Genomic DNA, 27,156 nt, shown 5'->3' with positions numbered 1-27,156 from the left:
ATTGCATGGCACCTTACATTTGAAAAGTATAATGAATCATTGCTGTTGTGTTCTACATTAATTCTGAACAACTTTTCACACAAAATGCAAATGTCATGATCAGCTTTTGAGGGAAATACTAATAATGCACCTTCTGTTTTCAAGTTAATGCATATTGTTCTTGTTTGCTACTTGTATTTAGCGCTGTAATACATGTTTCACAGTGTAGCGAATTCCCCAGAATTTCCCTTAAATACAGAAATCCTGCAATACAACCCACAATACTTTGTGAACATGTAGACAAACAACTAGCATCAGGAACTAAAAAATAATCATGATCAGTAACAGAGTTTTCTAGTAGTTCAATAATCCTATTTCTGCTAGTAGAGTTATTCAAAACACTAACAGAAGGAACATCAATGTTTTCAATGTTTTGGTATTTACTAGAGCATAATATAACCTTGAAAGTATAACTGGCGAATTATTTATTGACTTGTTGCAATGCTTTGATTTCGTTTCATCTGTGTTTTCTCCATAGTTCAGCGCAAAATATAAAAATGTTTTGGGTCAACCAAGATGGCGGCTGATTTTCAAAACTGGCTTCAGCGCGTTTTATATAAACGTATATACCGTGCCGTCTCCTGTGTATTAAACCTCCTTGAGGTTTAACGCGTATAGCCCTTAATAGTTCTACTTAATTATTGAGCTGTGAACGCTTACGTATGTTTCATCTGCGGAAGGAACAGTTTTGGAAGATGTAAGAAAAACTTTGGATTACTGTCAGACCTATGTTACTTGACTCTGTGTTAGAATCTCTTTACGAACATACATGGTATTGTGAGGAGGGATAATGATAAAATTGTAAACATTATCTTTAAGTTTTTATCCGGCTCAAGCATATAATATTCGAACAAAGAAAAGAATGAGTCAACCAACAAAAAAGTACGCACGGAGACTTATTGAATTTGTCATACGAAAAGAAGAGTAAAAAGTAACAATAATCTAGAAAAGACGTACACGCAGAGAAATATTGAGTTTGTCATATGAATAGACGATATACCGAAAAGTAAAAACAACAACAACCAAGAAAAGACGTACACACAGAGACTTATTGAATTTGTCATTCGAATAAGATGATAAAGCGAAAAGAAAAGTAAAATGTAACAACAACCAGGATAAGACGTACACACAGAGATTTATTGAATTTGTCATATGAATAAACGATTTAGCAAAAAGAAAAGTAAAAAATAACAACAACCAAGAAAAGATGTGCGCACGGAAACTTATCCAGCCTGTCATATATCATATATCATATATCATATAAATAAATAATTCCTACAGAAATGTTTAATGTTCAATGTTTAATGTTTAATGTCGTTTCGTCATTAGTTTATAGGCTTTGAAAGAGCGCGTTCTCTAAATGCACGCGGCCATTGGAGATATATCTCTAGAGCGAGTTAAAACTTTTTTCCTTTTGGAATTTAATTATTAGTTTAGATATATTACATAAAGAATCATATTAAGATAAATAATCATCGTTAAGATCATATTATAATTGAAGTAAGTAAATAAAATAGTTATATATACATTTTTATTAGATAAAGTAGAAAGGATTTAAATTTTTATTAGAAAAAGTAGAAAGGATTTAAAGTAGAAAGGATTTTAATTTTTTAAATCGTTTATATTTTGTTTGTTTAAGTTTTTCTTTTTGCAGTTTTATTTATACTAGCAAAAGCTACCCTTAATACGTGTTATGGTCGGTCTGTTACTTAATTTACAGTATTTTATTTTTTAGAAAGAAAGTAGGGGTATGGATGTTATTTATAGTTATACTAATGCTATTTCCATAAAATGGTTATTACTACTTTGAAATTTCTGTGTGAACTATTTTTGTTCTTTTTTAGAAAATTTATAAAAATAAATTAAAATTTTGTGCTAACACTGACAGCATGTCACATGCTATAGTATGTAAAGGTTAAATTTTGTTATAAGGATTACAGTTCTTATGAAAATAAAAAAAAGAAGGTAAAGAGTATTGTTTTTAAATATATATTTTGTATCTTTTTAAATTTTCTTGCGTCATTTTTAAAATTTTTGTTTGCACACGTTTATTGTTCACATATATGCTTTTTTGATATGTATGTTAGGGTAGGTCGATTTTAATTCCGCATATTGCGTAATATTGCAGTAGTTGGAGACAGTTAAAATATGATTACTCTCAAAATTTGAGAGATTTTGGATGAATAATCGCTTGCGGATTTAAATTCTAAGATTTGTAGGATTATGCGAAAAAACACCTTAAAAGGCGTTATATGCAAAAATTGACGTTTTAAATATGCTCATATTTAATCGTTTTTTAAAATTAACTGCATTTCTGAATGATTTAAGTTTATAATAATTTATAACACTTAAGCTAATTTTATAACAACTTGTTAACTATTTGAAGATTTAAAAAGTGAAACTTTTATTCTCATATTTGCATAAGAATATCAAAATAAACATTATTTTTACAATTTAAAACATTTTGAACATGGTTATATATATACAGGAAAACCTTTTCAATTAAAAAATATCATTATAAGAATGGAAATAATGCCCTTTTGAAACATATAGTTTACGCATCTTCCTGCTAAGTAGTTTAGTTAAAATGCAGCTGTGTCGATTCTCGAATCCATAGACATATTTGGATGCTTCCGACACAAGTTTTACCGCTCGCTCAACACTCTGGGAGTGAGAAGGAAAGTCGGGGATTTCAGGTTTAACATTATTGTCAATCATATATTGGATTTGCTCAATTGAAAAATTTTGTGTTGTTGGGGGCTCCGTAAATTTAGTATTGATGATGTCAACCAACTCATACCAATAATTAGCATTAAAATTCATTTCCGGAATTTTCTTCAAATTTACTTCCAAACTTGTGTTTTTACTCTATAAATATAAATCAAAGGCAATTACCACATTTTATGTGTCTTTTTTTTAAATTTATTTTAGTTAATTATAAAAAAAATACCTTTGCCTTAGAGCCAGTAAGATTTGAAAACCAAAGTTTCGTATATTGCTTTCATTATCTTTTAGCATGGCATAAAGAATATTTTCAGGTTTTAGACACAATGCGTTGTTTTTAATGTTTTTTTTAACAATATGTTTAACATCATCAAAGGGGAGATTATTTATTCTAGTAATAGTAGAAAAAATAAGGCGTGGGGATTCGTGGAATTTTGAAGATTTTTTTATTTCGAACCACGCTGGAGCGTAAATCTGAACAATAAAATATACAAGTTTTTTTAAAGAAACGGTTGGTTGATTGTCTTTAGTATACAAACAAAGAAGGCGAATAGCTAGTGTTAACCACCTTGCATGGTTAAGCGGTCCATTTTTATAGGCAGCCTATTTATCAGAAACTTTACCAATACCTATTCCTTTGCAATATTCAAGTAAAAGTCTTTGATCGCAACTAAGGTCTGTTAGTATTTCTTCTAGAATATATTTATCTACAATTGGGTTTTCAATACATTCAAACAAAACTTGATTTCTATCCTGAATATTTTCAGCACATCTTTTACCAAGTAGACCACTGAAGCTTCTTGGCCCGGTTGTGTCACCATCAAGTTTCACAAAAAGAGCTCGTAACGGAAGTTCATTTTGATGTAAGGCGCATCCAATTTGATGTAGTTTTCTTTTTAAAAACTCTTCTAGTTTTACAACTAAGCCACTTATTGGTCCAGTATTGGTAGCAGTATTATCAAGAAGAACAGCTTGTATACTTTCCAAACTGTTATGTTCTTGTAAAACAGTGAACGTTTCGGTAGCAAGAACTAAGCCTGTAGCACCAGTGACAGGAATCGTCCTATGAGTCAAATAATTTCCACTCGATTCTCCATCTTCATAAGTGAATGTGAGGTGATGTTGAGGTTTAATGCATTTCTTTAGTACTTCTCCTTGAGGTGAGTTTATTACTTTACTTGTTTTAGTTATCTGATCGAGCTTGCTATCAACCCCAAGACAAATTAACTGTTTTATTTGTTCTGAGTCCACATCTTCACTAACGATTTTTTTTTTTGACTTGGCCCTATCTAATTTGCATTTATCAATCAAAATATCTTTTATATCAACATCATTTTTCAGGAGATATTTTATGTCATATAGTAAAGCATTTGCAAGGGCTGCACCTACGTTTGAAGAACACTCGTTTCTGACTAGTTCCATTGCAAATCTTGGAAGTTTAACCAAGTTGTATTTTCCAATAGGATCATTTATCGGTTTCCATTTACCTTCATCCTAAAAAAAGTTAATAAAATAAAATACTTTTTGTTTCATCTACTACAAATTTTTCATGTATTTATAAAATATTTGCCTCCGTATTGGTTAAATCACTTGTTTCTTCAATTAAGTTTACGTGTCGTATGAGGGATTAATCTTCATCAACTAGCTTATGAGATATTTTTTTTCGTTCTTTATCAAGTCTTTGAATCTTTTTGACAGAAAATCTATCAACGGAAGAAAGTTGATATGCACCTTTTGGACCAATTTTTTTCCTCTGATCACGAAGATAAGCTCTGTCTTCAAGAGGTACTTACAATATGTTCTTCTATGCAATTTTCTTTATAACATGAAACTTTTCTGTCACTACAGGGAAACACATCTAATGAACAGGAACATGCAGAAATATCAAAAAGTTTGTCTAAGTTTGCATCAAGATTTCTTTTAGCGCTTGCTTTTCCGTGCTTGCGATTAATATCCTTAACAAGTGCGAGAAGATCTTTAACTTTCCTATTAATAGATTTGTCCGTTATAAGAGGTAAACTTGGGTTTACTGTAGCCCAAATTGATTTTATGTTATTGCTTATTTGCTGAGTCACTAATACGATATCTGCATTTGGATTTATATGAACAAGGTAGTAATAGTACTGAATAACCTGTCTAAAAGTGCTTGGATCTGTCATTGATAATTCACATGGGCCACCACAATATTTTTTTTCACTTTTCATCCGTGTAATTGTAGCCTTTACTTTTGGCATTTCTCGCGGACTAATTATAAATGTAAACTGTATTAAAGTATAACACTTAGAGTCATGGGTAACAGCGTGACTTTTTAGTAGGGGTGAAAGCACCAAAAAAACCTAAAATATCAAAACTTACTGTTAAAAATCGGGATTTCTTAAAAATAAAGAAATAAAACCCTCTTGAAAAAATTAGGGGGCCCATGGCCCCCTCGTTTTCAAAATGAGGGGGCCATGAGCCCCAATCATTTTCATTCAGGAATTTAGTAAAACCATTAGTTCCTCCGACTAAATTAATTAAATCCATTAGTTCCTTCGAAAAGTTGCAAAACAAAAAATATTTAGTATAAGTAGGTAAAAACATTACTCTAAATATAATAATCATAAGTATTTACCTTTGATATTAAAAGATTTCTTTAATTTGCGATTTTTTCTTTGAACCTACTTTTTAATACTTTATATTTAATTTTAAAACCAACTTTTAAATACAAACAAGTTATACCGTAGATTTCCCTAATTCCGAACAAAATCGTACTTAAAGTTGAATAACTTCGCTTGATTTTTGAATTTCATATTAATTTTTTTAAATAAATAAACTGGAACCTAAACTGAATCGAACCATATTAAGCAACAAGTATATTTGTTATAAAAATATTGTTAATTTTTAAATTTTAAAAGTAAAGTTTTCGTTCGGAATTAGGAACACGTGTTCCTAATTCCGAACGTACATATCAAATCACAAAAAATGGCATTCAATTTAAAAAAGTAAATAATTTATACTAGCGTAGACCTCAAGCTTAGAGTTAGGTACAAAAGAATTTTAAAGCTTAAAATTACTTTTATTTTAATGTAAGGGTATAACATTGTGTTGGTACAGAGTGTGTATTATCTATTTATTAGATTCTGTCTTCCATTATTTTTTTGTAATAAATTAAAAAAAAAATCTTCACAGCCACTGCCTGTTTCTGTCAGTTAACCAGAAGAAATCTCAGTTATTAGTATCAGGTCGGTTGCAGCCGTAGCGAATGCTTCCCCATTAATCAAACAGGAAGCTTGTAGTGCTTTTTTTATCATATAGCAATGCAGTTTTATCCTTTACGCAGTTGTATTTTGAAATGGCAGTAATTCAAAGACTGAATCATTGTTCATTGTAATTTTGTATTGTAATAATTGTAATAAGTTTTCTTTCGCGATCTTCATTTTTTTAAACTTTGACATTTCTTTTTTATTAACAAACGTTATAGTAGGAGAGAATTGCGAGTTGACCCGGACAAAAATAGTATAAAGCTGAAACTTTGCACAGAGGAAGTAGACAGTCTCTGGATGAGCGTAAAAAAAAGCCCCGTTGATTGCGCTACGGGAACATTCCTTTTGGGGCAAATTGGGGCAAAAAATAGGCTAATTTTGACAACACCAAAATATCATTAATTATATATCGTTGAATTGAGAATTTTATGCTGATCAATATTTATATAAGAACTATGACTTGAAAGCAATTATTTTTTAAGTTATTTACGTTTAAAAAGTGTAAAAGTGTTAAAAGTGAATGCCGCGCAAAACTTCATTCGATTTTTTGTTTTCAAAAGAAAATTTTTACTGCGAAAAACTTTTGTTTTTTATCATTTCTTTCGTTTTCATAAAAAAAGTTTTTAATGAATAATTTTGTATGAATGGATAATTTAGTTTTACTCCGAAAAAAGGTTGTGTCTTATTACATTGAAACTATTATATAGAAAAGTAAAACTTACAAGTTAAACGTTACGTGTAGTAAAAGTTTTTACATTTGAAAAAAAAAATAATGGATCTTGTACATGTACTATATTACTATCATAAAGGAATTTTTAGTTGCAGAGAGAACTTGAAACTGGTACTTGCATCTTCAAACAATCTCAAAAATGCTAAACTTATTTGCCGCATCAGGGCATTCAAACTATGCCAAGTGCTCCAGGTTTTATTTGCAAGAAATGCAATACCTTTCAGAAACGAATCCATGGTTACATCAACAATTTTTAGATGGGCGTCACGCAGTCCGCCGATCTGAAAGGTATTGGGCTGGCCTATCTTCTGATCTTGTAATAGAGCAGACCCTGATGCGATCTATAAAATGCAATGGTGGTTTAACTAGAGGTAGAGGATTTGATGAAAAAGTACGCAACCTATGGACAATTAGCATCTGTTATTCTGCAAGTGTTCATGAAGCAATGCATAAATTATCTGGATTTGACATCGGAGTTACGGAAAGCAATAAAGAAATGGGTATTAAAAGATTAGTATGCGATTATGAACATTGTGAGTTGTTTTATGACTGGTTTTCTGTAAGAAATCCATTCAATACTGTCGATAGAAATCTAAATTCATTATCTACGGGTCTTGTATCAGTCAATGGTGAAGATCTTGTCAATTGTGACGAGGCTGAGAACATAGGTGTTCGTCTACAAACATTTCTCAACGGCCTTAAGTTTAATGAAGCAAAGTTTAAAAAGAAGAATACATTTTTTTCTTTAGATGTTTTGACCAATAGCGTAAAACTAGACAAACAAACTGATTGTTGTGTCGATCCAACACTCCTTTTTAATAGACTTGCAGCAATTGCAGAAAGAGAGGATGACGTTGAACTATATTTTGATTACGAGCTTACTCATCTCCCACACCCATTATTTAAAAATAACCTAATGCTGAAAGCAAACAAATCATCTTTGCGCAAAGTGATTCTTCCTGACGACGAAATTAAACCAAGTACAAATGTCAGTTTTTGCAAATATGTCCTTGATGGAGGTTCCTTACTCCTCAGAGTTCTTTGGAACAAAGGTATGAGGTTTGTAGAAATTGTTGAGACCTACATTAGCTATATAAGACAAAATTATGCCACCACTTATATTATATTTGATGGTTATGATAAGAAATCTTCAATTAAATCTAATGAACACATCAGAAGAAAATGCAAAGGTTCTTCCCAAAATCTTGTTATAAGAGAAAATAATCAAGTTCCGTATTCACAAGGTTTTTTTCTATCGAATTCTCACAACAAGGCACAATTAATTTTACTTTTGTCAGATTACCTTAAACGAGATGGATATGAAGTATATATTTGCAAAGGGGATGCTGACACGAAAATTGTCTCTAAATCGTTGGAAGTTGCAAAGGAAATTTCACCATGCATTGTTGTTGCTGATGATACTGATATAGCAGTTATGCTAATGTATTGTTGGAAAGATGAATTAAATGAGATTTTTTTTTATCAAGAAAGAAAGAAAAAACTCTAGAGCATTAAAGACGCTCAATCTCGAGTAATGGATTTTAAAGAACATCTGTTATTTGTTCACGCATGGTCAGGATGTGACTCGACATCTTCAATACTGGGAAAAGGAAAACCTAGTTTTTTAAAATTACTGCAAAAATCCAATAGTATACAATCAGTATCTGAAATTATTTCGGATTACTGGGCAACCAAAAAAGAAGTTGGAGAATCTGCAGTAAGGGCTTTCATTGAATTTTTTGGTGGAAATGCAGAAACTTCGTTAAGGAAAATGCGGTTGTTATTTGAAAGTTTATTTATAATTTTGTGGATTTAAGTCACTCATTTAGATTTAGAAAGTGTCATACTTTCATAGTATTTTTCTTAGGTATTTAAAATATAAACAAATGGTTTGTGAAGGAATTATTAAGCCAGAAAAGTGACCACCCACATACCGTGCTGCTTATTTTTATGATCTTAGAGTTCACCTACAAGTTGTTGAATGGAAAATGCTAGATGAATCTTTCAACTTGGATCCTAAAGAATGGGCATGGAAGTTAGATAATGGTTGCCTTCTTCCAATACCAACAGACAAAGATGTGGCACCACCCAATATGTTAAAAGTGATTCGCTGCGATTGTAAAACTTCGTCAAGAAGTATGTGCGGAACTAATATGTGTTCTTGCAGGAAAAACGTATTAAAATGCATGTCTGTATGGTGGCTGTCATAGGCAAGACTGCAGTAATAAAACGGTAAATTTTATTTTTTAAATATCCACATAATCTTCTTTAAATATTTTTGTTTTTTTTGGAAAACAAATATTTTGCATTTTTAGGATTTTGAAATTGAAGAAGATTCAAGTGATGAAATTGAAAACGAGAGAAATTTACTTGATGATTTGTTTTGAGAAAAGTAAGATATCGGACATCTAATTTTAAAGAAATTTGCATTTAAGTCTTAAAGTTATTTTTAAAGAATATATTATTTTCTAATTTTTTCCCATTTAAAATTGCGCACAGACAAAAGTTATATTATTATGTTTTGAAAACAAAAAATAAAACATTTTAACGATTTTACATTTTTCAAACGTAAATAACTTAAAAAATAATTTTTTCAAGTAATAGTTCTTATATAAATATTGATCAGCATAAAATTTTCGATCCAACGATATAAAGTTTATGATATATTGGTGCTGTCAAAATTGCCCCTTTTTTGTACCCCAATTTGCCCCAAAAGTGATGTTCCCGTAGCGCAACCAACGGGGCTTTTTTTTACGCTCATCCAGACACTGCTTTCTCTCTGCAAAGACACTACTTTCTCTCTGCAAAATTTCAGCTTTATACCATTTTTGTCCGGGTTCGACCCTATTTTTCGCTAATTCTCTCCTACTATTAAGATAAACAAGACGTTAAGAAATTCAATAAAAAGGTTAAAAGCGTTTATAAGTTTCTAAGTTAATGTCGTTAAAATACTATTGTTAAATATTGTTGTTAATTACTTGCACGCAAAAACTCCAGCTTTTGCAAAAAAAAGTGCATTTCAAAATCTGTTCGAAATTTGGGAAACATTTTAATTATGCAGAAGAGTACTGTTTTTGAGATATCTTACGAAGTATTTTTCATTTTTGACTTTTTTTTTCAGATAAATAATCACCATCAAATTCTACATCGAACAGTACGCAATTTAAATTGTCTCTTTTTTTTAAAGTCGGTTTTACTTTTGTTGCTTTTCAGGGTTTTAAAAAGTGTTTTTCTTGCAATTAAAAAATTTAACGGTATCAATATATATTTTGAAAATATTTTTTCATATTCTCATTACCCTAGTCTTCCAATTTATTAATCAGTTTTCTTTTTAAAAATCCCACAAAAATAAAAGATGTAACAATAAGTGAACTAACGCTGTTCGGAATTAGGGAAATCTACGGTAATACTTTTAAATACAAACAAGAACTTTTAAAATACAAAAAAGATTTGCAAAATTTAAATTTAAATGCGTGTAAACGATTTAGCGAAAATTTATTGGCTTCTTAAAACAATTGCGCTTTTTAAGAAAACGTTAATTGGTTACTTTATAAATTCGAAACGAGATATTTTAAAACGAGATTATTATACTTAAAATAAAATATTTCAACATTTAAATTAACAATTTAACTAAACTAGTCCAAAATTAAGACTTGAAATGTAAATCCGCAAGCCATTTTTAAACCAGGATACTTGAGATTTGGCAAAACCTCATTTCTAACCTAGACACAGTAACTGCAACATTACGCAACTTAAAATTCAAAAAAAAAGCTAAAATCGACCTACCCTAATGTATGTGTATGTGGTAATAAGTGCTTTATAGTTGTTTTATCAATGTGTTTTTAGAATAATGTAAAGTGTTTTTTATTGTTTGTGCATGTGTTAATATGTGTTATATAATTGTTTTAAAAATGTGTTTAAATATGTATATAAGGTATATATTCAACCTTATATACATATTCAAACACATTTGTTGTGTTTGTAGTTGGTGCATGTTTATATTATGTTTTTTCCGTGTTTTTAAAGTGCTGTACTTGGTAAACATCTACCTGAAAATTAATTAGTGTATTTTAGAGAAGGAGCAGAACTAATGGCTTTAGATCGTGCAGCTCAATGTGATACGCACCTAATGGCATGGTTAAGTTAAATACTGAAAATGAAAGAGCACATTGCTATTCGTATGTAGACATTCCTTATCACTTTATATTTGATGATAAACATTGTAAATGGAAGGTTAGACAAAGGGCTGATAATAAAATGAGAGTAAGAATGTATAAAGTTAATCCAACTGAAGAATTGTTTTTTCTTAGACTGTTACTTTTGCAAACACAAGGAGCAATATCTTGGGAGGATGTGCTTACTGTTAATGGTGTTGTCCTTGAAACGATTCAAGAAGCATGTGTTTTAAAACGTTTGTTGCAAGACTTAAATATAGAAATAATAGGCTTAAATCTAGAAAATTTTGATGAAAATGTTCAACAATCTATTGAGGAAGCCAATCGAATGAGACTGTTGCTCAATGTCAATCAATTAAATGTATGTAATGCTCTTCTTGCTGTACTGAATGAGCAAGCAATTGTAGAAAATCAACATTCTAGATTGTTTTTCATGGATGAACCAGCTGGTAATGGAAAAACCTTTACTTATAATTATTTGATTGCTGAAACAATAAGTAGGGGCTTTAAATCTGCTTCAGCTGCATGGACTGGCATAGCAGCAACTCTTCTTACAAATGGATCTACATTGCATGGCTTATTCAAACCTCCTGTTCCAATATTGGATAATAGCAAATGGAATGTTACTCCTAACTCTTTTCACGGGCATTTTTAAGACAAGTTAGTTTGTTTTTGCTTGATGAAACATCCATGATACCTAAACATGCCTGAAAAGAGGACAACCAGCTGAGATAGTAGAATCGTGTATAAAATGATCTTTGCATTGGCAATGGGTGCAGAAGTTTGCTTTAACTGAAAATATGAGAGTACAAGATAGGGAAGGTGAATTTTCCCAACGGCTACTAAAACTTGGGAATGGAATAATACCAGTCAAAGAGGAGGATCCTTTTAAGGATGCATTAAAATACCAAATCAGTGCATTATTAGAGAAAATAAATCGATTTTTGAAAAGATTTTTAAAGATGCTGATCAAACTGATTATTCTAAATGCGTGATTTTAACGCCAACTAATATTGATTCATTATCAATCAATGAAGAAGTGCTTGAATGTCTGCCGGGTGAGGTCAAAATTTATTTGAGTGCTGAAAGAAATAACTTTCCTGTTGAGTTTTTGAACAGCTTAACTCCTTCAGGTATGCCACCTCATTGCTTAAAATTGAAAATTGGTTGTGTAATTATGCTACTTAGAAATTTAGATCTCAAAGCTGGGTTATGCAATCATACTCAAATGAAAGTTTGTGCTCTTTAAAATAATTATATTGATGCAGAGGTTTTGACAGGTGTTTCTGGTGGTAAACAGGTTTTTGCTCCTCAAATTCAGTTGGCTCCATCAGATTCTAATTTACCTTTTGTTGTGAAACGTCGTCAGTTTCCTGTCAGATTAGCTTATTCAATAACAATTAATAAAAGTCAAGGTCAAATATTTGATAGAGTTGGGGTATATCTCAAAAAAGCCATGTTTCTCTCATGGTCAACTATATTTTGCATGTTCAAGAAATAGAGCATTTAATATTTTGTTTTTTTAAAATTGGTAGACATCTCATTCAAGGTATGGTAGGTAAAAAGTGTTACACAAATAATGCTGCATTTTCTAATGTTCTTAAATTATAGTCTAAAGACTATAATTTAAGAACATTAGAAAATATAACAAGGGTGTAAATATTCTATTGTTATGTGTTTTTGTTGGGTGTAAATATAACAAGGGTGTAAATATTCTATTGTTATGTGTTATTGTTGTGATGTTTTTTGTTAAAATTCATTTTTAACAATAGACACCTTCATGTTGGTGACTATTGTTAAAGATGAATAATAGGTAGTTTCATTATTAGAACTTACTGCTTTTTATCTACTAAAAGCCAAGACAACATGCTAAAAATGCAATTTATATCTAAATTTGATTTTTTTTTTTTTTTTTTTTTTTTTTTTTTTACGTTAGTATTGTTAATCCTTTTATACTTCGAAATAGATTTTATAGTTACATTTTCAATAAATATTTATATTAACTGCCATGTCAAAATAGGTTACTATAAATAGGTAAATCGATTTTCAGTTTTTATGTGGTGTTTTTGTTCTTTTTTTTTGTTATTTTATTTTATGCCTAATAATTTGTTGTACATAACTTAGGATCTTTTTAAACGGGGGGTGAATATTGTAGTTTTGCGCAGTTGTCAAATATCGAGTCACTTATATTTTATAAGGTGTTTAACCCCTTTCTGCATACTGTATCATATATGATGCAGTTTACAAATTGTGTATCTCTGGATGAATGTGCTGAGATTTTTAACTAGAAATGGGATTATTTTAAGCCTACTATATTTAGGTGAGTGTGGCCAGCGCACTTAGATTGTTTTTGCAACTTTTACTTTAAATTTTATTCCTTGTGTTATCAAAATGGCATCCGGCAGCAAATCAACTAATTCTTGTTAGTACATCGTTTTGTCGAGCAAGATTCCTTTTAATCATAAACTCAAAAAAATTTCCAAAGTTTCTTATACATATTGGTAGTCCTCTTGTGTATTTGTTTACTTATTTTTATGAACTGTCATATCTCCATGACTCTTTTTTTAACTGTATCAGAAATGATAAATTATGCATCTAAGGAAAAAAATTGTAATTTTATATTTTTGTGACAACAGCGCTGCTGATAAAGACGATAAACTTTTCAAGATCTGCCCTCTTATAAACAAAATAAATGAACAGCTGAATAGTATTCCAATATAAGAAAGTTTGGCGGTTGATGAACAGATTGTTCCGTTCAAAGGGAGATATTTAATCAAACAATAAAACCCTAAAAAATTGCACAAATGGGGATTTAAAGTTTTTGTTCTGAGTGGTGTCTCTGGCTTCAGCTATAATTTTGAAGTTTACTGTGGAGGAGGTGACAACATTTGCCTTAAGAATGAACCAGACCTTGGGGTAAGTAGTAACGTTGTCATGCGTCTTGCCCGAATCTTGCCAGATGACGTCAATCATAAATTGTATGTTGACAATTGGTTCAACAGTATTGGTTTGAATGTTTACATTTTCAAGAGGGGAATTCAAATGGTTGGAACTGCACATAGGAACCGTGTTGGAAAATGCCCAGTCTTGTCAGATAAGGAATTGAAGCAAAGGGGTCGCGGAACATTTACCGAACATGTTACCAAGGTTGACGGAGTTGATGTATCGGTAGTTTCCTGGTTTGATAACAAAGTTGTAATCTTGCTGTTCAATTTTATTGGAAGTGAACCTTCAATAGAGGTTAAAAGATTTTCAAGAAAAGATATGTGCCATGTCAACATTTCCTGTCCGGGAATTGTCACTATCTACAACAAGCACATGGGCGGAGTTGACTTGCTTGATTCCCTACTTGGCTATTACAGGAACAAGATTCGGTCGAAAAAGTGGTATCATCGGATCTTTTTCCACTTGCTTGATATGTCCGTAATCAATGCCTGGATTCTGCGGCAGAAGCGTAATCCGTTAACTCCACTTGTCAGATTCAAATTGGCGGTAGCAGATTTGTTGTTTATGTAAAATGTGCTGATATCACGCCTCGTGTCGGTCCAAAAATTGCCATTCCCCATGAAGCGATTCGGTTTGATCAAGTTGGACATTGGCCCATATTGAATGAAAAGCGGGCTTATTGCAAAAATGACAAGTGTTCCACCTTGTTTCCATTTTGTGAGAAGTGTGAAACTGCGTTGTGTATAAATAAGGACCGCAAGTGTTTTAAAGATTTCCATCATTAAATTTTTTTATTTATAATGATATCTTTATTGAGTGTATATAACTATCAAGCTCATATTCCTAGATAAACACTCTGTTTAACAACAAACATTAGTCTATAATTTCTTCATAAAGTTCCACTACTGCAAGATGTATCATATATGATACAAATAAATATTTTGCAATTTATTTACCTTAACATTTTTTTTTTTAATTTTTTTTTGGTTTTTTTATGTCAGGCCATAGAATGCTTTTAGAATCATTAGTTTAATTCAATATGAAAAAGTTATGCAAAAAGGGGTTAACTAATTAATTAGCTTAGTTTGCATTTGCAACACTTTTGAGGAAAAAAAAAAATTATTATACATGTAAGTCATTGTTTTACGTTTTATTATTCTGGTAAAAGGTCTTCATCAAAAACTTGATTACTCTTAATAAAAATAACTCTATTCTCCTGACCACCATTAAGGCAAAACGGGGAAGAGAGGTCCTTTATTAGTGTCAAAATATTAAAACTATTGAAACAAAGAGGCCAAATATAAAAATGGTCAGATAAGTGCCATATATAGTAATGGTCAAATGTTCAGTTAATTTTAATAAACTTATTTGTGTGTATTTAACGTTTTAAAGACAATTTCCTTTTTTTTAAGAAACATGTATCAAGGGGATACCAAAAAATTATTAACTCGTATAATTTACGTTCGCTTTATATTAATATTAGTTAAAGTTTGTGTTATAAGAAATATAACAAGAATTTAGCTTTACTTTTTCGTCAATTTAAAGCATGATGAAGTGTTATTATTCTGTGTCACTAACAAAAAACGTATTGTTTTGAACTTAGCAATGTCGAGGAAAATGGTTCTGCTTTACACTGATATGACCTATGTCAGTTGTAAATTACATAAATAATGTTAAATAATTGGTAAATTATTTTACCTCCGCATACTTTTTATTTTAATTTTACAGATGGTTTCATTTTTTCAATTTGAAAGTGTTATTCTAAAAGGGTATTAGTTAAGGTTTCGCAACTTTAAATTGTGGAAAACAGCCACTATAAATTAACAGACCAACCATAACCCGTATTACGGGTTGCTTTTTGCTAGTATAAATAAATGATGAATAAGTTGCAAAACGGTAAACAGCCGAAAACTATAAAAAGCTCAAAAAAAAGAAGAGAATTGGTTAAGAGGGTTAAGAGATGATTAAGGTAGAGTAAGAGATTTAAAAAAGAATTTTATGAGAAAAGAGATTTAAAAGAAGATTTTATGAGAAAAGAGTTTTAAAGAGATTTAAAAAAAAGATTTTATGAGAAAAGAGTTTTAAGAGATTCAAAAGAGGAATTTATGAGAAAAGGATTTTTAAAGATTTAAAGAGAATTTTATGACAAGTATTTATGAAGATTTTAAAGGAAAACTTACGAGAAGAATTGGTAAGAAAAGATATTTGAGTAACTTTAAATACGCGTTATTATTTATTGATATTTGCATGAGTTAATATTAAGGGAATATATATTGATAAGAATATTTGAGAATATTTATTAAGAAATAAGTAAGAGAAGAAGAACCAGTAGTAAGTACTTTTGTTTGCATTTCGATTATTAATATTATTGTTGTTATTACTATATGCGTTAAATATTGTTATTGAAACGTTTGATGCTCTAACCGCACATCTTATCATAGCCGCGCCGTAATATATGAGGGACCGAACATAGAAAACATTTAAGGTGGTACCAGAGTAAAAAAAAGGCTATTTTTGATAAAATTTAGAAATATACCAATATTAATGTTTTGAATTCTTACATCTACCTATTTCAATGTGCGTTTTGCAAAAAGTTAAAAATCTTCTTAATTTTAATCAAATTTGCCCTTTTTTTAAAGAGCAGTTGGTTCTTGCTTCATAGCAACGACCTTAGCAATGCTTTTTCTCCAATATCTCCTTAACCAAAAAAGCGATTAACTTAAAATTTTTGCTAAACAATTCTCAAGACGTTTGGCTTCTCCTTAAATATTATTTAAAGCTTTAAGCTGTACGTTGAAACCACTAAAATTGTTCTCAAAGTAGAGCTCCTGAAGGACGGTAGTTACTTTTTTGTCAGTCTTCCTTCAGTTTAAATTGAGTTATAATTAAAGATTCTTGCTTCTGCAGTTATTAACTATAATGACGGTGCTACAGGACTACTTTCTGTGTTTACTAAACTAAGTGTAAATTGTGGTTTTTATACTACTGAGGGAAGTCAAAATAAAGATATTCATCGTGTTAAACAATCGGACCATATTACAGAAGACTGTGTTAAAAAAAAGACGTAAAAAGCTCAGAGCCATGAGAAAAGGGTATAATGATAAAGATAAATTAGAAGAGGGAGAGACATGGTTATGGTCATTATTAAATAGTTTGTGTTACCATATAATTAGAATATATAACTTTTTAAAGCTTATTTTAGCTTTTCTGCGACTTTTTTTTTTCTCGCAAAATCTCAATTTTTCAGAAAAAAAAACTTTTTATAGAAAATAGATAATGGGCTGAAAATTTGCAGGTTTAAAGATGAACATATTAGGAATGTTGTCTATGAAGCAAAATTTTTTTATTTTTTTTTTTAAAACTCATTTTTATCATGCTTTTGGTCCTAAACTTCCCTTAATTTTTATATTTTAAAGTTCAAATGTCAACCTGGTAAAATTAAAAATGTTTTAAAATATTCTATTTCATAGACAACATAAATATATTCAAGAATTCATGTTCAAAATTTCAAACAGTTTTGACACTTTTTGAGTTAGTTATATTAGATGAAAGAATAGGGAGTTTGGGGGGTAAATAACTCTAATTATGCGCATAATTAATGACGCCATCACAAAAAAATTTTTTTTTGGTACTGTTTCAATTTTTTTTTTGATTATTAATAGAAAAAAGCTAAAGTCTATTAATAGTTTTCAATTTTTTGTTAAAAAGTTCTCTTTACCCTGATAAAAAGTTGGCCACCTTAACAAAACCCCCAACCTTGTTCCCAACCTCCATATACCTTTCTACTAGAGATGTGAAACGAACCGAACCCGAACCGAACGAACCGAACTAGAACCTTATTTACGAAAGAACCAAACCGAACTCGAACTTTACTTGTTACTAAACCGAACCGAACCCGAACTTTAAAACTGTTGGGAACGAACCAAATTAAACCAACTGTCCTTACCCTAACCATGCCAAATTCGTTTGAAAATGTGAAAATTTTGCAATTTGCACCTCACTACAATACATAACATAATACAAAACATAATACATAACCTAATGTGTAACATACCGCGAATTTAGAATTATTTTGTTCTATCTCTCATTTTAAGTGTTGGGAGAAAATGAGTTAGTAATTTTAGTAAGTAATAATTACTTTTGAAATATATTTTATTTTTTAAAATTTTTTCTAAATAATTTGTTTAACTCAAAATTATTTAAGCCATAAGTTATTATTTCTTTAAAGACTAAGCTAAACTTTTGACAGTAGGCTACTTAAGCTACCATTATCTGTATTCAGAAAGTTACTGCTTTAATGTTTTGTACACTTTAACTGCAGCTATTAGCAACTGCATTGTTTTTTGAACTTTTGAACTTGCAGTATAAAAGCATTGCAAATTATTTCAAATTATTTGCAATGATTTAACTACTTAATATAACTTTAATTTATTTGTGTTTTATCAATGTGAATGTAAAGCTTTGTAACTAATAAAAAAACAGTTGTGTTGATACCGAACCGAACCGAACCCGAGCTGTGCTTAAGAACCGAACTCGAACATTAGATATAATCGAACCGAACCTAACCCGAACTTTAAAAAAAAGGTTCGATTCCCATCTCTACTTTCTACAACCCAAACCTAGCCCTTTCCTAACCAAATACTCCCCAGACCATCAACCTTGTTCCCAACTTCCACATACCTAATCCAAACAACACCAAACCCAAACCTTCCCTTTAGCCCTGTCCTTTAAACATAAAAAAAACTTTAACATTAAAACAAATAAATAAATAAGAAGATAGAGAAATAGAAATAAATCCACCGCCCTCACAGTATCTAGGTTCAACAATTCGCCAAATACACTAAGGGATAGTCTCTTCATATCAAAAAACTGTTTGATGTGAAAAACAGCATATACCTTTGGTGTAATATTGCATATTTGCAATTCTAAGAATGAACTTTTAAACTGATTAATGTTTTCAATAAAACCAAACACCTGGAAGATAGTCTTTTTCAGAATGCTGTTAAAGAAGGTCCAGGTTGTTGATGAATTTGTAACAATGATCGCCTGACTGCAAAAACAGCAAAATTTATAAAAATGATTAACCATGCCGAGAAGAAGATACAACTCCACAGGGGTATAAGGTATAAAATCAATCATTTGGCTGAACCAGAGATAGTTGGCTAATGAACTAAATTGCCAGAAGCTTTGACCTTCTTGATACTACTATCAGATCTCTGGAATGCTTGGTAAAAGTTCATCAAATATCCAGGTTTCTTCAGAGTGTCACAGCTGGAAAGAAAACTTGAGTCCACATTGCACCATGTACATGGATGGGAGCTTGCATTTTGAATTCTATAAATGATATTTGCAAGCTTCAAATTACATGAGATAAGAAATCTACAATTTTTGATTGGGAAACTGATTGCAATTGTGAGCCATTGCCAAGAAGAATTAAGCAGCCAAAGCAGCGGTTTTGAGGTTAAGATCGTTAACAAATTAATGGTCGGTACATCCCTAAGTGCTGATGTGAAAGGAAACTTAAAAACTAACCACCAAGTTCAAGTCACGGTTCTAGGAGTTGTGACGTCTGATGGAAAAAATATGTTTCCCCATATTTCAAACCTGTTGAAAAAGTGACATAACAAATTAAAAAAAAAAAGTTTTGCAAAAATCTTGTGTCGTTTTCATTTTATAAACAAAAACATTTAAGGCTACCAGGTATAAAATTATACAATAAGCTAAGATATATATAATAATAATAATAGGGTTCTGCGAATCAAGTGCTCCTTTGATTTGAAAAAAATGATTCGAGTTTTTTGAACCATTTCTCAGTTTTTTAGTTTGTTTTTTTTTTTAAATACATCGCTAAGAAGTTGATAAAAAAAACTATTTTTAAAACCTCAGCGGTTAATGGCCTTAAAACGTAATGTGTTATTATTATAAATTGACTTTTTGCTGAGTGCGTGTTAAAGTGCCGATTAGTGACAGTAACACCGCGAAGCACCGATTTGTAACGCAAATTGAAAAAAACCAGTTGTTTTTTCCTTCAAACTTTTCAATCAATTTTTCAATTTAACCTTTGTAGTAATAATATTAAACTTCCTACTTTTTTAGTTGCTACAAAGTTAGAGAATACTTTTAAAATTGTGAAAAATCTTGGCTATGTAAACTGAGAGAATGCAAAAAAAATGTTTTGTTCAAAAACTCGACTTTATCTATAAAATTATTTACACGGAGAGGCAACTGTTTGTCGAGCAGCTACTACAAAAAAGGAGATTGGAAACACCAATAACAGAAAAAAGCATCAGTTTCTACGTTGACCACATTTTTTTAATCGACCTCCACTTGATACAGCTTTTATTCGACCTCCACTTGATACAGCTTTTAGAAAAAAAAAGATCGTTTAATGCTAAGGTTTATTATTGAAGATGGAAACAATTTAAGACAGCTCCTGGATCTGGCTTCATCAACTCATGTTTGGTATTTACTCAAGGGCAATATCATCCACCGCTGTTGTACTCTTAAACTTTAATATTGAGTAAAATCAGCTACTCATAATCAATCAATTCTTTTGCATTTATTAGCAAAATTTGTAGAATAGTTGGATTTTTCTACTTATCATCAGTTGGACAGTCAACTCATGAAAGACATCAAATTGCTCGAGGAAATTCTGAATCAAATCCTCTGAAATCCTCTGATGTGGAAAAGCGTTTTAACAACACTACTAACTTAGAGAATTACTCAAAATCTCTTAAAACTCTTTCTAAACACATCTTCAAAACTCTCTTTAAAATAAAACACTTCATCAAAATCTTTCCTAAAAAAATCTCCCAAAAAAAAGCCAAAAAAATCTCTTCTCTTTCCTCAGATTTTCTCGATCGTTCCTTTTTTATCTAAACGCAGATGTTCTTTCGAATTCTCTTACAGACAATGGATTTCTTTTTCTTCAAGTTTTGTACTTTTATTTTAACTTCTGAGTCATGGTATTCTACAACAGGTATTACAAGTTTTCTTTTTATTAGTCTTTATATCAGAATGGCTACAAAACTTTCTAGAACTTTACTAATTAAAATCATATCATTGTGTTTCAAGTCGTGTTTGCGAAAAAAAAGTTTTAATCATTAATGGTGGGACTTATTCATTTTTCATGTCATTAGACATGTGTCCACCTGGTGTTTTTGGTTGACTCGCTCTTTTCTTCGTTCGAATGTAGTGTGTTTGAGTCGGGTAAAACTTGAAGGTGATGTTTATAATATTCTCATTTTCCGTCCTCACAGTATTTGAGCGTGATGGCACACTTCGATTCAGACAAATGGGAGCGGATCAAATTCTGCCTGTCATGTTCCTAGTTTGATGACAAACATACTGCTTCAAACATTTTTCAAAGACTTAAAGATGTTGCGAAAGATTGGGAGCTAAAAGACAAAATCACAGTCTGCTTAAGAGAAATTGCAGCAAATCTAAAAAATCAGCTTTCAAGGAACTATAGTGTTTTTACAAGTCTTCTGGGTGTCTAAATCATTTACTACAACGTGTGATCAAAAAAGGACTTTTTTCACTCAAGAGTGTTGAAAGTTTGATAGAAAAATCTCGAAAGCCTTGCAATCATGCTTCTTATTCAAACTCCTTCTTTGCTGAGCTCTACAAACAACAAGACATTCAGATGAACAATTTTGACAGGCTTTGACTCAAAAGTGATGTCCCAGCACGCTGAAACTCAACTTATTACATGATTAAAAGATTTCTGTACTTTAAATCTGCAATAGCTACCACACTGCTCATCCGTCCTTCCAGCGGTATTGAGTTCACTTTAAACGATTGGAACCTGTGTAAAAAGCTGGTAAACATCTTAAATATAAAACTATTTCTGTGATGAGAACTACCTCTGTTGAGAACACTGGATTTTTTTCAATTATGCAAAATATATTTGCACAGTCACAGAGTACAAGGTCCGAAAATATAATATCCAAATTGGCAAAGAAAGATTTAAACGCGTAATATCTTCATGCAGTTCAGATTTTTGGAAAAAATATTAAACAACATTAAAACCAAAATTTGGTTGACAAAAGTATCAAAGAGATTCCTTACTGTTACGAACTGTTCGTGGACGACCCAACCTTTCACGGTCTTCAACACCACCAGTTTCACGCAACCGTTGGATAGTTCGATAAACACATCTCTCAGTAATTCCATTCACCTTTACTAATTTGAATATTTCAGCACCCGTAAGTCTTTCCTCATAATGTCGTTGAATCAACAAACGATGAGCATTCATTATGACTACAATAGAAAGAACAAACCCAGTTACTATTGACAAAGTCAGTTACAATTGATAAGCATCATTTTACAGTTACAATTGTACTAAACTGATACAAAACTGATAAAAAATTTAATGATAAACACTTGTAAATAATGAAATATGGGAGACCGGAAAGTATGCACATTACTGACAGAACTTTCCGGTCACCCTGTATAGTATAGTTTTTTTGGCTTTAATTTGGTGCTCATATAAGATTCAGGGATTTTTAACACTCTTTTTCAAGTTTTAGCCTGTTTCGATATTGTTTTCAGCCAAAATTCAGTATCGGTTTCAAAACCTAAATTTGAGCCGAAACCAAAATTTCGGTACTTTCGGTTTCGGCTCAAATTTAGGTTTTGGTCGTTCACTATATATATAGAGAGAGATTTTTATGTATTAGATTTTTAACTGTGGTTGGAGTTGCTTTACTGAATTCAAGTTTACACCTGTGTTCTGGTTCAGACAAACTGTTCCACAAAGTCAAGCCTCCTTATTTGAAATGATTGATAAAGCAACTTGTTCAGCTTCCAATTGGCTGTTTGAGAAGCTTTTGCTGCCTTTCTTTAACAGTTAATTGTGCTCCTATCAGAACTACAGAGAAATATTTTTTGCACGTTTTTTCCATAAAAGGCTGAAGCAGGTCATTTTTGGTTCACCTGGTAAATAGTTTAAAAAAGAGATTTTTTGAACCTGTAAATGAAACAGTCACAGTTGAAACTTGTCGAATGCCGAATGTGAATATTCTCAAATGCATAAAGTTGTGGCAGTGGACCAGAAAGATCTCTATCGAATTTCAAATTCAGTATTTTGTAACAGACTTGGCACATGCCAGTTAGAATTATCAAGTCTTCAAACTCTTTGACGTACTTTTTTCTTAAACTTTTTTATTGTGTAATTTTTCATTAAAAGAATTCAGCCATAATCTCACTTTATATCTCGCTTGATTCATCTGCATGCATCAGATAAAACAATTCGTCTGTCTGTTTTCATCATGATTTTATTTTTTAAAAGTCAAACTGCAATTTTTCTAATAAATGAACACAATCCAACTTAACAGTTAAAAAATTCAATATTATTGAATTTTTTAACTATTAAGTTGCACAACTTGAACGAAATAGGAAGTTAAAGAACTTATATTAAGTATTTTAACTTATTTAAGTATAGATGCTGCATGCTGAGTTAAAGGTAAAATAACAAAAACTGTGTAAACTTTTTTTTGTCCTTAACCAAAAAATATATTTTCATTAAATGTTCTGAAAATGCACCCATTTTGTGAAAAAAAAAATGGGTGTGTAACATGTGTATTTTCAAAGACATGTGCAATATGTGCATCTTCAAAGATATGAAATCTAATAGTTTGATAGTGTAAAAGTATAGTCTTGATCAACACTTTGTATGTCAGCTTTTCTATATCCAAGATATGCACCATCTAATTGAAAAGAATTAATTAATGATACAAAACTGAGATTCTGTGGCTCAGGTTTTTGTGATTGTGCAACTGAAATATTTAAACAATAAATAATCATTTCATTCTAATATCAATTTCAAAAATTGATTAAATATACAGGATCAATTGTTATTTTTCTTATCAAATGTTGTTTTTTAGTTATTTTTACAAGATGAATTATGTAGTAGAAAGATAATGCTTTTTTACTTTCTCTGTGTCTGAAAAAAAAAAGTTAGTTTCCAAACCACGGATAGACACGTCAAATATGTAATGTTGACATTTCGCTTTTTTGAAATGTTTGCCATCTCAAGCAATCCAGCACTTAAAATGGCAAAATTACAAAAAGGTGTTAAGAAATAATTATGAGGTTAGAAAAAACATTAAGATGTTTAATGATGATATATTTGATTATTCAACTTTCTTTATGACGAATCAATAAAATTTGCTTTTTTTTAAAACCTGAATTCTTTCATGAACATTCAGGAATGATTTCAAAATAATTTTCAGACCTTGAACACTTATACAATTACCAAGAAAAAAAGCTTCTTATGGACTTTTTAAGATATTAGTTGTCATTTTGAGCAGGTTGTGCCCTTAATAAATAGTTTTACCATTTTGCCGATTTTTGCAGAACCGCAAAACCACAAATTTTTGGTTTTGCGTCCTTTACCGTTTTCGGCAAAATTACAAACGCTTTGCGTATTTATTGTTATCCAGAAAAATAAGCTGGAAGAGTGTTTTATAAAATTTTTCTTGAAAGTTGAGTTCAAAAAGAAAGTTTTGGTTGCACTTTGATCTTCAAAAATCGCAGTAATGAAAAAGACAACTATTTTTTTTATTTTAGCGTGGTGTTTTATATTAGCATTAGCTGTTATTACTTTGAATTACATACCAATGTCAATGAAACCTTTGAGATTTACAAAACGATTTAAACACAGTTTAGATTTAAATGCAAAAGAGTCAAATAAAACAAGAAATGAAAGTGGTATTAATGAACATCTGACAAATATTAGCAGTTTATGCTCAGATAAAGAGCCAAATATTAAAGAAAAAAAAGTGCTTGCTTATGCTTTATTTGGGGCAAATTCCTGGAAGAGCTACGGAAGTCATGTTATATCAGTCGCAGAAGAAGCAGACAGAAGTCACTTATATTCACAATGGTATGTAAGAGTATATCATGACGGACAGACAGAGCTATCTCTTGAAAGGCAGAAAGAGTATAAAAAAAAATTTCCCAAACTTTTTTTTTGCAACGTGGCATTATTAAATATACCATCAATTCCTTTCAGTAAATTTAAAGAAGTCAATGGCATGGTTTGGCGATTTTTACCATTAGTTGACGAAACTGTCCAAATCGCATGTGGTCGGGATCTTGATTCACCGTTAACTTCTCGCGAAGAACAAGCTGTTCTAGCATGGATGAACACTTCAAAAATTTTTCATGTCATGCGAGATCATCCTCAACATAATTCAGCAATTATGGGGGGTTTGTGGTGTTTTAAATGCGGCGAAAATAGAAGCTTAGCAAAGGAAATTTTGAAAATTATTCTTTTCAATGTTAAACGTAGGAATAACGGAAGAGAAGTTGCTCGTTGGGACGATCAGAACATTTTAAACTGGCTTGTTTGGCCTTTGATAAAATCAGATACACTGCATCACGATTCTTACCTATGTAGAAACTATCCTGGCAGTTCACCTTTTCCAGAACAACGTAGCAGTAAAAATTGTGTTGGTTGTTATCGAAATTACAATAGTACTACCATTGAGAAATGCCCAATAGAGTGTCGTCCGAAAAACCATAAAGATTGGGATTATTGTTAACAATTTTAGAATACATTAAAAAAAATCTCGTAATCTTGGTTTTGCCCTAAATACAAGTTTTCTTTTGATTACATGCGCTTACAATTTTTGGTTAGAAAACGTTTATATTTAAATGCGTGGAAGAATTAGCAAAAATGCCGTGAAAAGATTATTTATCCAAAATACGTCGTTCTGAAACATTTTTATATTAAATGACTTTAAATGTAAGAAGAGTCCTTGGTAACAAGATTATGTTTCCAAAAATGACTACACATTTCTCCTACAGATAATCATATGCTACATGCAACCGTGCGATAACGTTATCATATGTTCGAGTCGATGATATACTGTTACTAATTTAGATTACTTTTATCTAAAAAGAATGCAAGGATAAGTTTTTCCTGTCTTTTAAAGTCTTGTTAAACGTCGAAGATAATTTCTCAAAACTTATTCTTATTATAGAATGCTAATTTGTAAGGTGTTAATGACTGCCACATTTTGTGTAGTTTATTAAGTTCTTACTCGATTTAAGAAGATTTTAGAAAATCTACAGGTTTTAATGAGCAACGTGACTCTGGAAAAGACTAGGCTTGAAATAGTAACTTTTATGGGCCAAAGAGCACAAGTAAGTTCTGATTTATCACGGACCAAACTAAGTTATGAAAATCATTTTTTCAAATCATAGGGTAGGGCAGGTCTAGTTGAGCATAGGGGCAAGTTGAGCAACTAAAATATCTCAAAAACTACGCATCAAATGATAAAACATCTAATGGATGAAAGATAGGTATATATATAGTGGTAATACAATCCGCATCAAATAGTTGTTGGACCGTGGTCAAGTGAGATGCACGGACACTTCTTCGATTTTGGATCAAAAAAGTAAAAAAACTTTTTGCTGTTTTTCTCTTAGATTCTTAAAAACACATTTATCTGGCATCACTTAAGTGTTGATATTTTACTCATTTATTTGACTTTCGATTATACTTAGCCATCTTTCCCTAAGTATTATAGCTCTTTTTATAACCTAACTTTTGTGTCATGTAATCTAGTCGGGGTAAGTTGAGCAGGTTTGAAAAAAAAATAAAACGGCATTATCTAATACGGAGAATAAAATTTCGTTGGGTGAACATTTTAAGGCCCATAAACACTTTTAAATTAATCATTATTAAATACCGTTAACAATTTATAATAATATCTTAAATTCCTTTTTTTTTTTTAAATATGTTAATGTGACTTAAAACTATTAAAACCACATAGCTGCTCAACTTAGCCCTCTGGGTTAAACTTTAGAGAATATTTTCTCAAACAAATCTAAAAACGCTTTTTTTTTCTTAAGCAATTTTTAGCAGATAAAATTTTCTTTCTAAAGGCGGATTTCCACGGAGCGAATAATTTCGCGCGACGCGATTTTTTTCGCGGCTCGTTTTTCGCCGAATCAGAATTTTAATTTGCACTATCAAGTTGGCACGCCTTTTTTTTTTTTTTTTACTAGAAAACATGTCATTAATATGAAAAAAGTTGATACTGATTAGTAGAAAAATAATTATTTTAAAGATACTGCAAATGAAACGAGAAAAGTTAAAGAAACGATTTTGGGGAAGGAAAATTTATGCCAAACGCCTACAGAAAGGAGAGTTTCATTTATTAGTACAAGATTTATGTTTGCACGACCAGGAATACTTTTTTAAGTATTTTTGTCTCCAACAACTTACGAAGAGTTGCTTGCGCTTGTAGCGCCTATCATTGTGAAATAAATAACTATAATGAGAGAT

The 27,156-nt window shown here is 30.9% G+C and overlaps 3 protein-coding genes and 2 pseudogenes across 7 annotated transcripts; 3 read left to right on the top strand and 2 right to left on the bottom strand.

Moving 5' to 3' along the window:
• The first annotated feature begins 1,868 nt into the window (after window positions 1-1,868).
• On the top strand, window positions 1,869-14,807 carry LOC149878947 (uncharacterized). 3 transcript variants are annotated; one of them, XM_090071764.1, is made up of 3 exons: window positions 1,869-2,004; window positions 10,810-10,913; window positions 11,046-14,807. In XM_090071764.1, exons 2-3 carry the CDS (start codon window positions 10,870-10,872, stop codon window positions 11,563-11,565), a joined length of 564 nt encoding a protein of 187 aa, XP_089927890.1. In that variant the 5' UTR covers window positions 1,869-2,004; window positions 10,810-10,869; the 3' UTR covers window positions 11,566-14,807. The 3 variants fall into 3 exon arrangements, with proteins under 3 accessions (XP_089927890.1, XP_089927888.1, XP_089927889.1); XM_090071762.1 differs by having other exon boundaries at window positions 10,810-14,807; XM_090071763.1 differs by lacking the exon at window positions 1,869-2,004 and having other exon boundaries at window positions 9,478-10,913.
• LOC145184224 (uncharacterized) lies at window positions 2,528-4,185 on the bottom strand (annotated as a pseudogene). Its single transcript, XR_016446904.1, has 2 exons — window positions 2,990-4,185; window positions 2,528-2,905 (listed from the first exon to the last, which is right to left on the bottom strand). The product of XR_016446904.1 is annotated as an uncharacterized LOC145184224 (transcript).
• Window positions 4,542-4,997, bottom strand: LOC149878949 (uncharacterized). The gene has a single exon (XM_090071765.1). It carries the CDS (start codon window positions 4,995-4,997, stop codon window positions 4,542-4,544), a length of 456 nt encoding a protein of 151 aa, XP_089927891.1.
• Window positions 5,306-9,179, top strand: LOC149878948 (uncharacterized; annotated as a pseudogene). Its single transcript, XR_016446905.1, has 2 exons — window positions 5,306-8,511; window positions 8,603-9,179. The product of XR_016446905.1 is annotated as an uncharacterized LOC149878948 (transcript).
• Window positions 14,808-24,173: 9,366 nt separating the features above from the next.
• On the top strand, window positions 24,174-25,405 carry LOC149878946 (uncharacterized). The gene is made up of 2 exons (XM_090071244.1): window positions 24,174-24,744; window positions 24,874-25,405. The coding sequence occupies exons 1-2, from the start codon at window positions 24,398-24,400 to the stop codon at window positions 25,403-25,405; spliced, it is 879 nt and encodes a 292-aa protein (XP_089927370.1). The 5' UTR covers window positions 24,174-24,397.
• The last annotated feature ends 1,751 nt before the right edge of the window (window positions 25,406-27,156 follow it).

This window comes from Hydra viridissima, unplaced genomic scaffold (genome assembly GCF_058129835.1).
Source record: "Hydra viridissima isolate aposymbiotic clone 2 unplaced genomic scaffold, HvirCarnegie_v1 scaffold_14, whole genome shotgun sequence".
NCBI lineage: Eukaryota > Metazoa > Cnidaria > Hydrozoa > Anthoathecata > Hydridae > Hydra > Hydra viridissima.
This window is presented reverse-complemented; position numbering and strand designations above follow the sequence as displayed.

What these genes read in the sequence shown, in the direction of transcription:
- LOC149878949 (XM_090071765.1), bottom strand. Translation starts at nt 4,997, where the DNA reads ATGCCAAAAGTAAAGGCTACAATTACACGGATGAAAAGTGAAAAAAAA.
- LOC149878947 (XM_090071762.1), top strand. Translation starts at nt 10,870, where the DNA reads ATGGTTAAGTTAAATACTGAAAATGAAAGAGCACATTGCTATTCGTAT.
- LOC149878946 (XM_090071244.1), top strand. Translation starts at nt 24,398, where the DNA reads ATGAAAAAGACAACTATTTTTTTTATTTTAGCGTGGTGTTTTATATTA. An exon ending in AGTCACTTATATTCACAATG is followed by an intron (nt 24,745 to 24,873) that starts GTATGTAAGAGT and finishes AATTCCTTTCAG; the next exon opens with TAAATTTAAAGAAGTCAATG.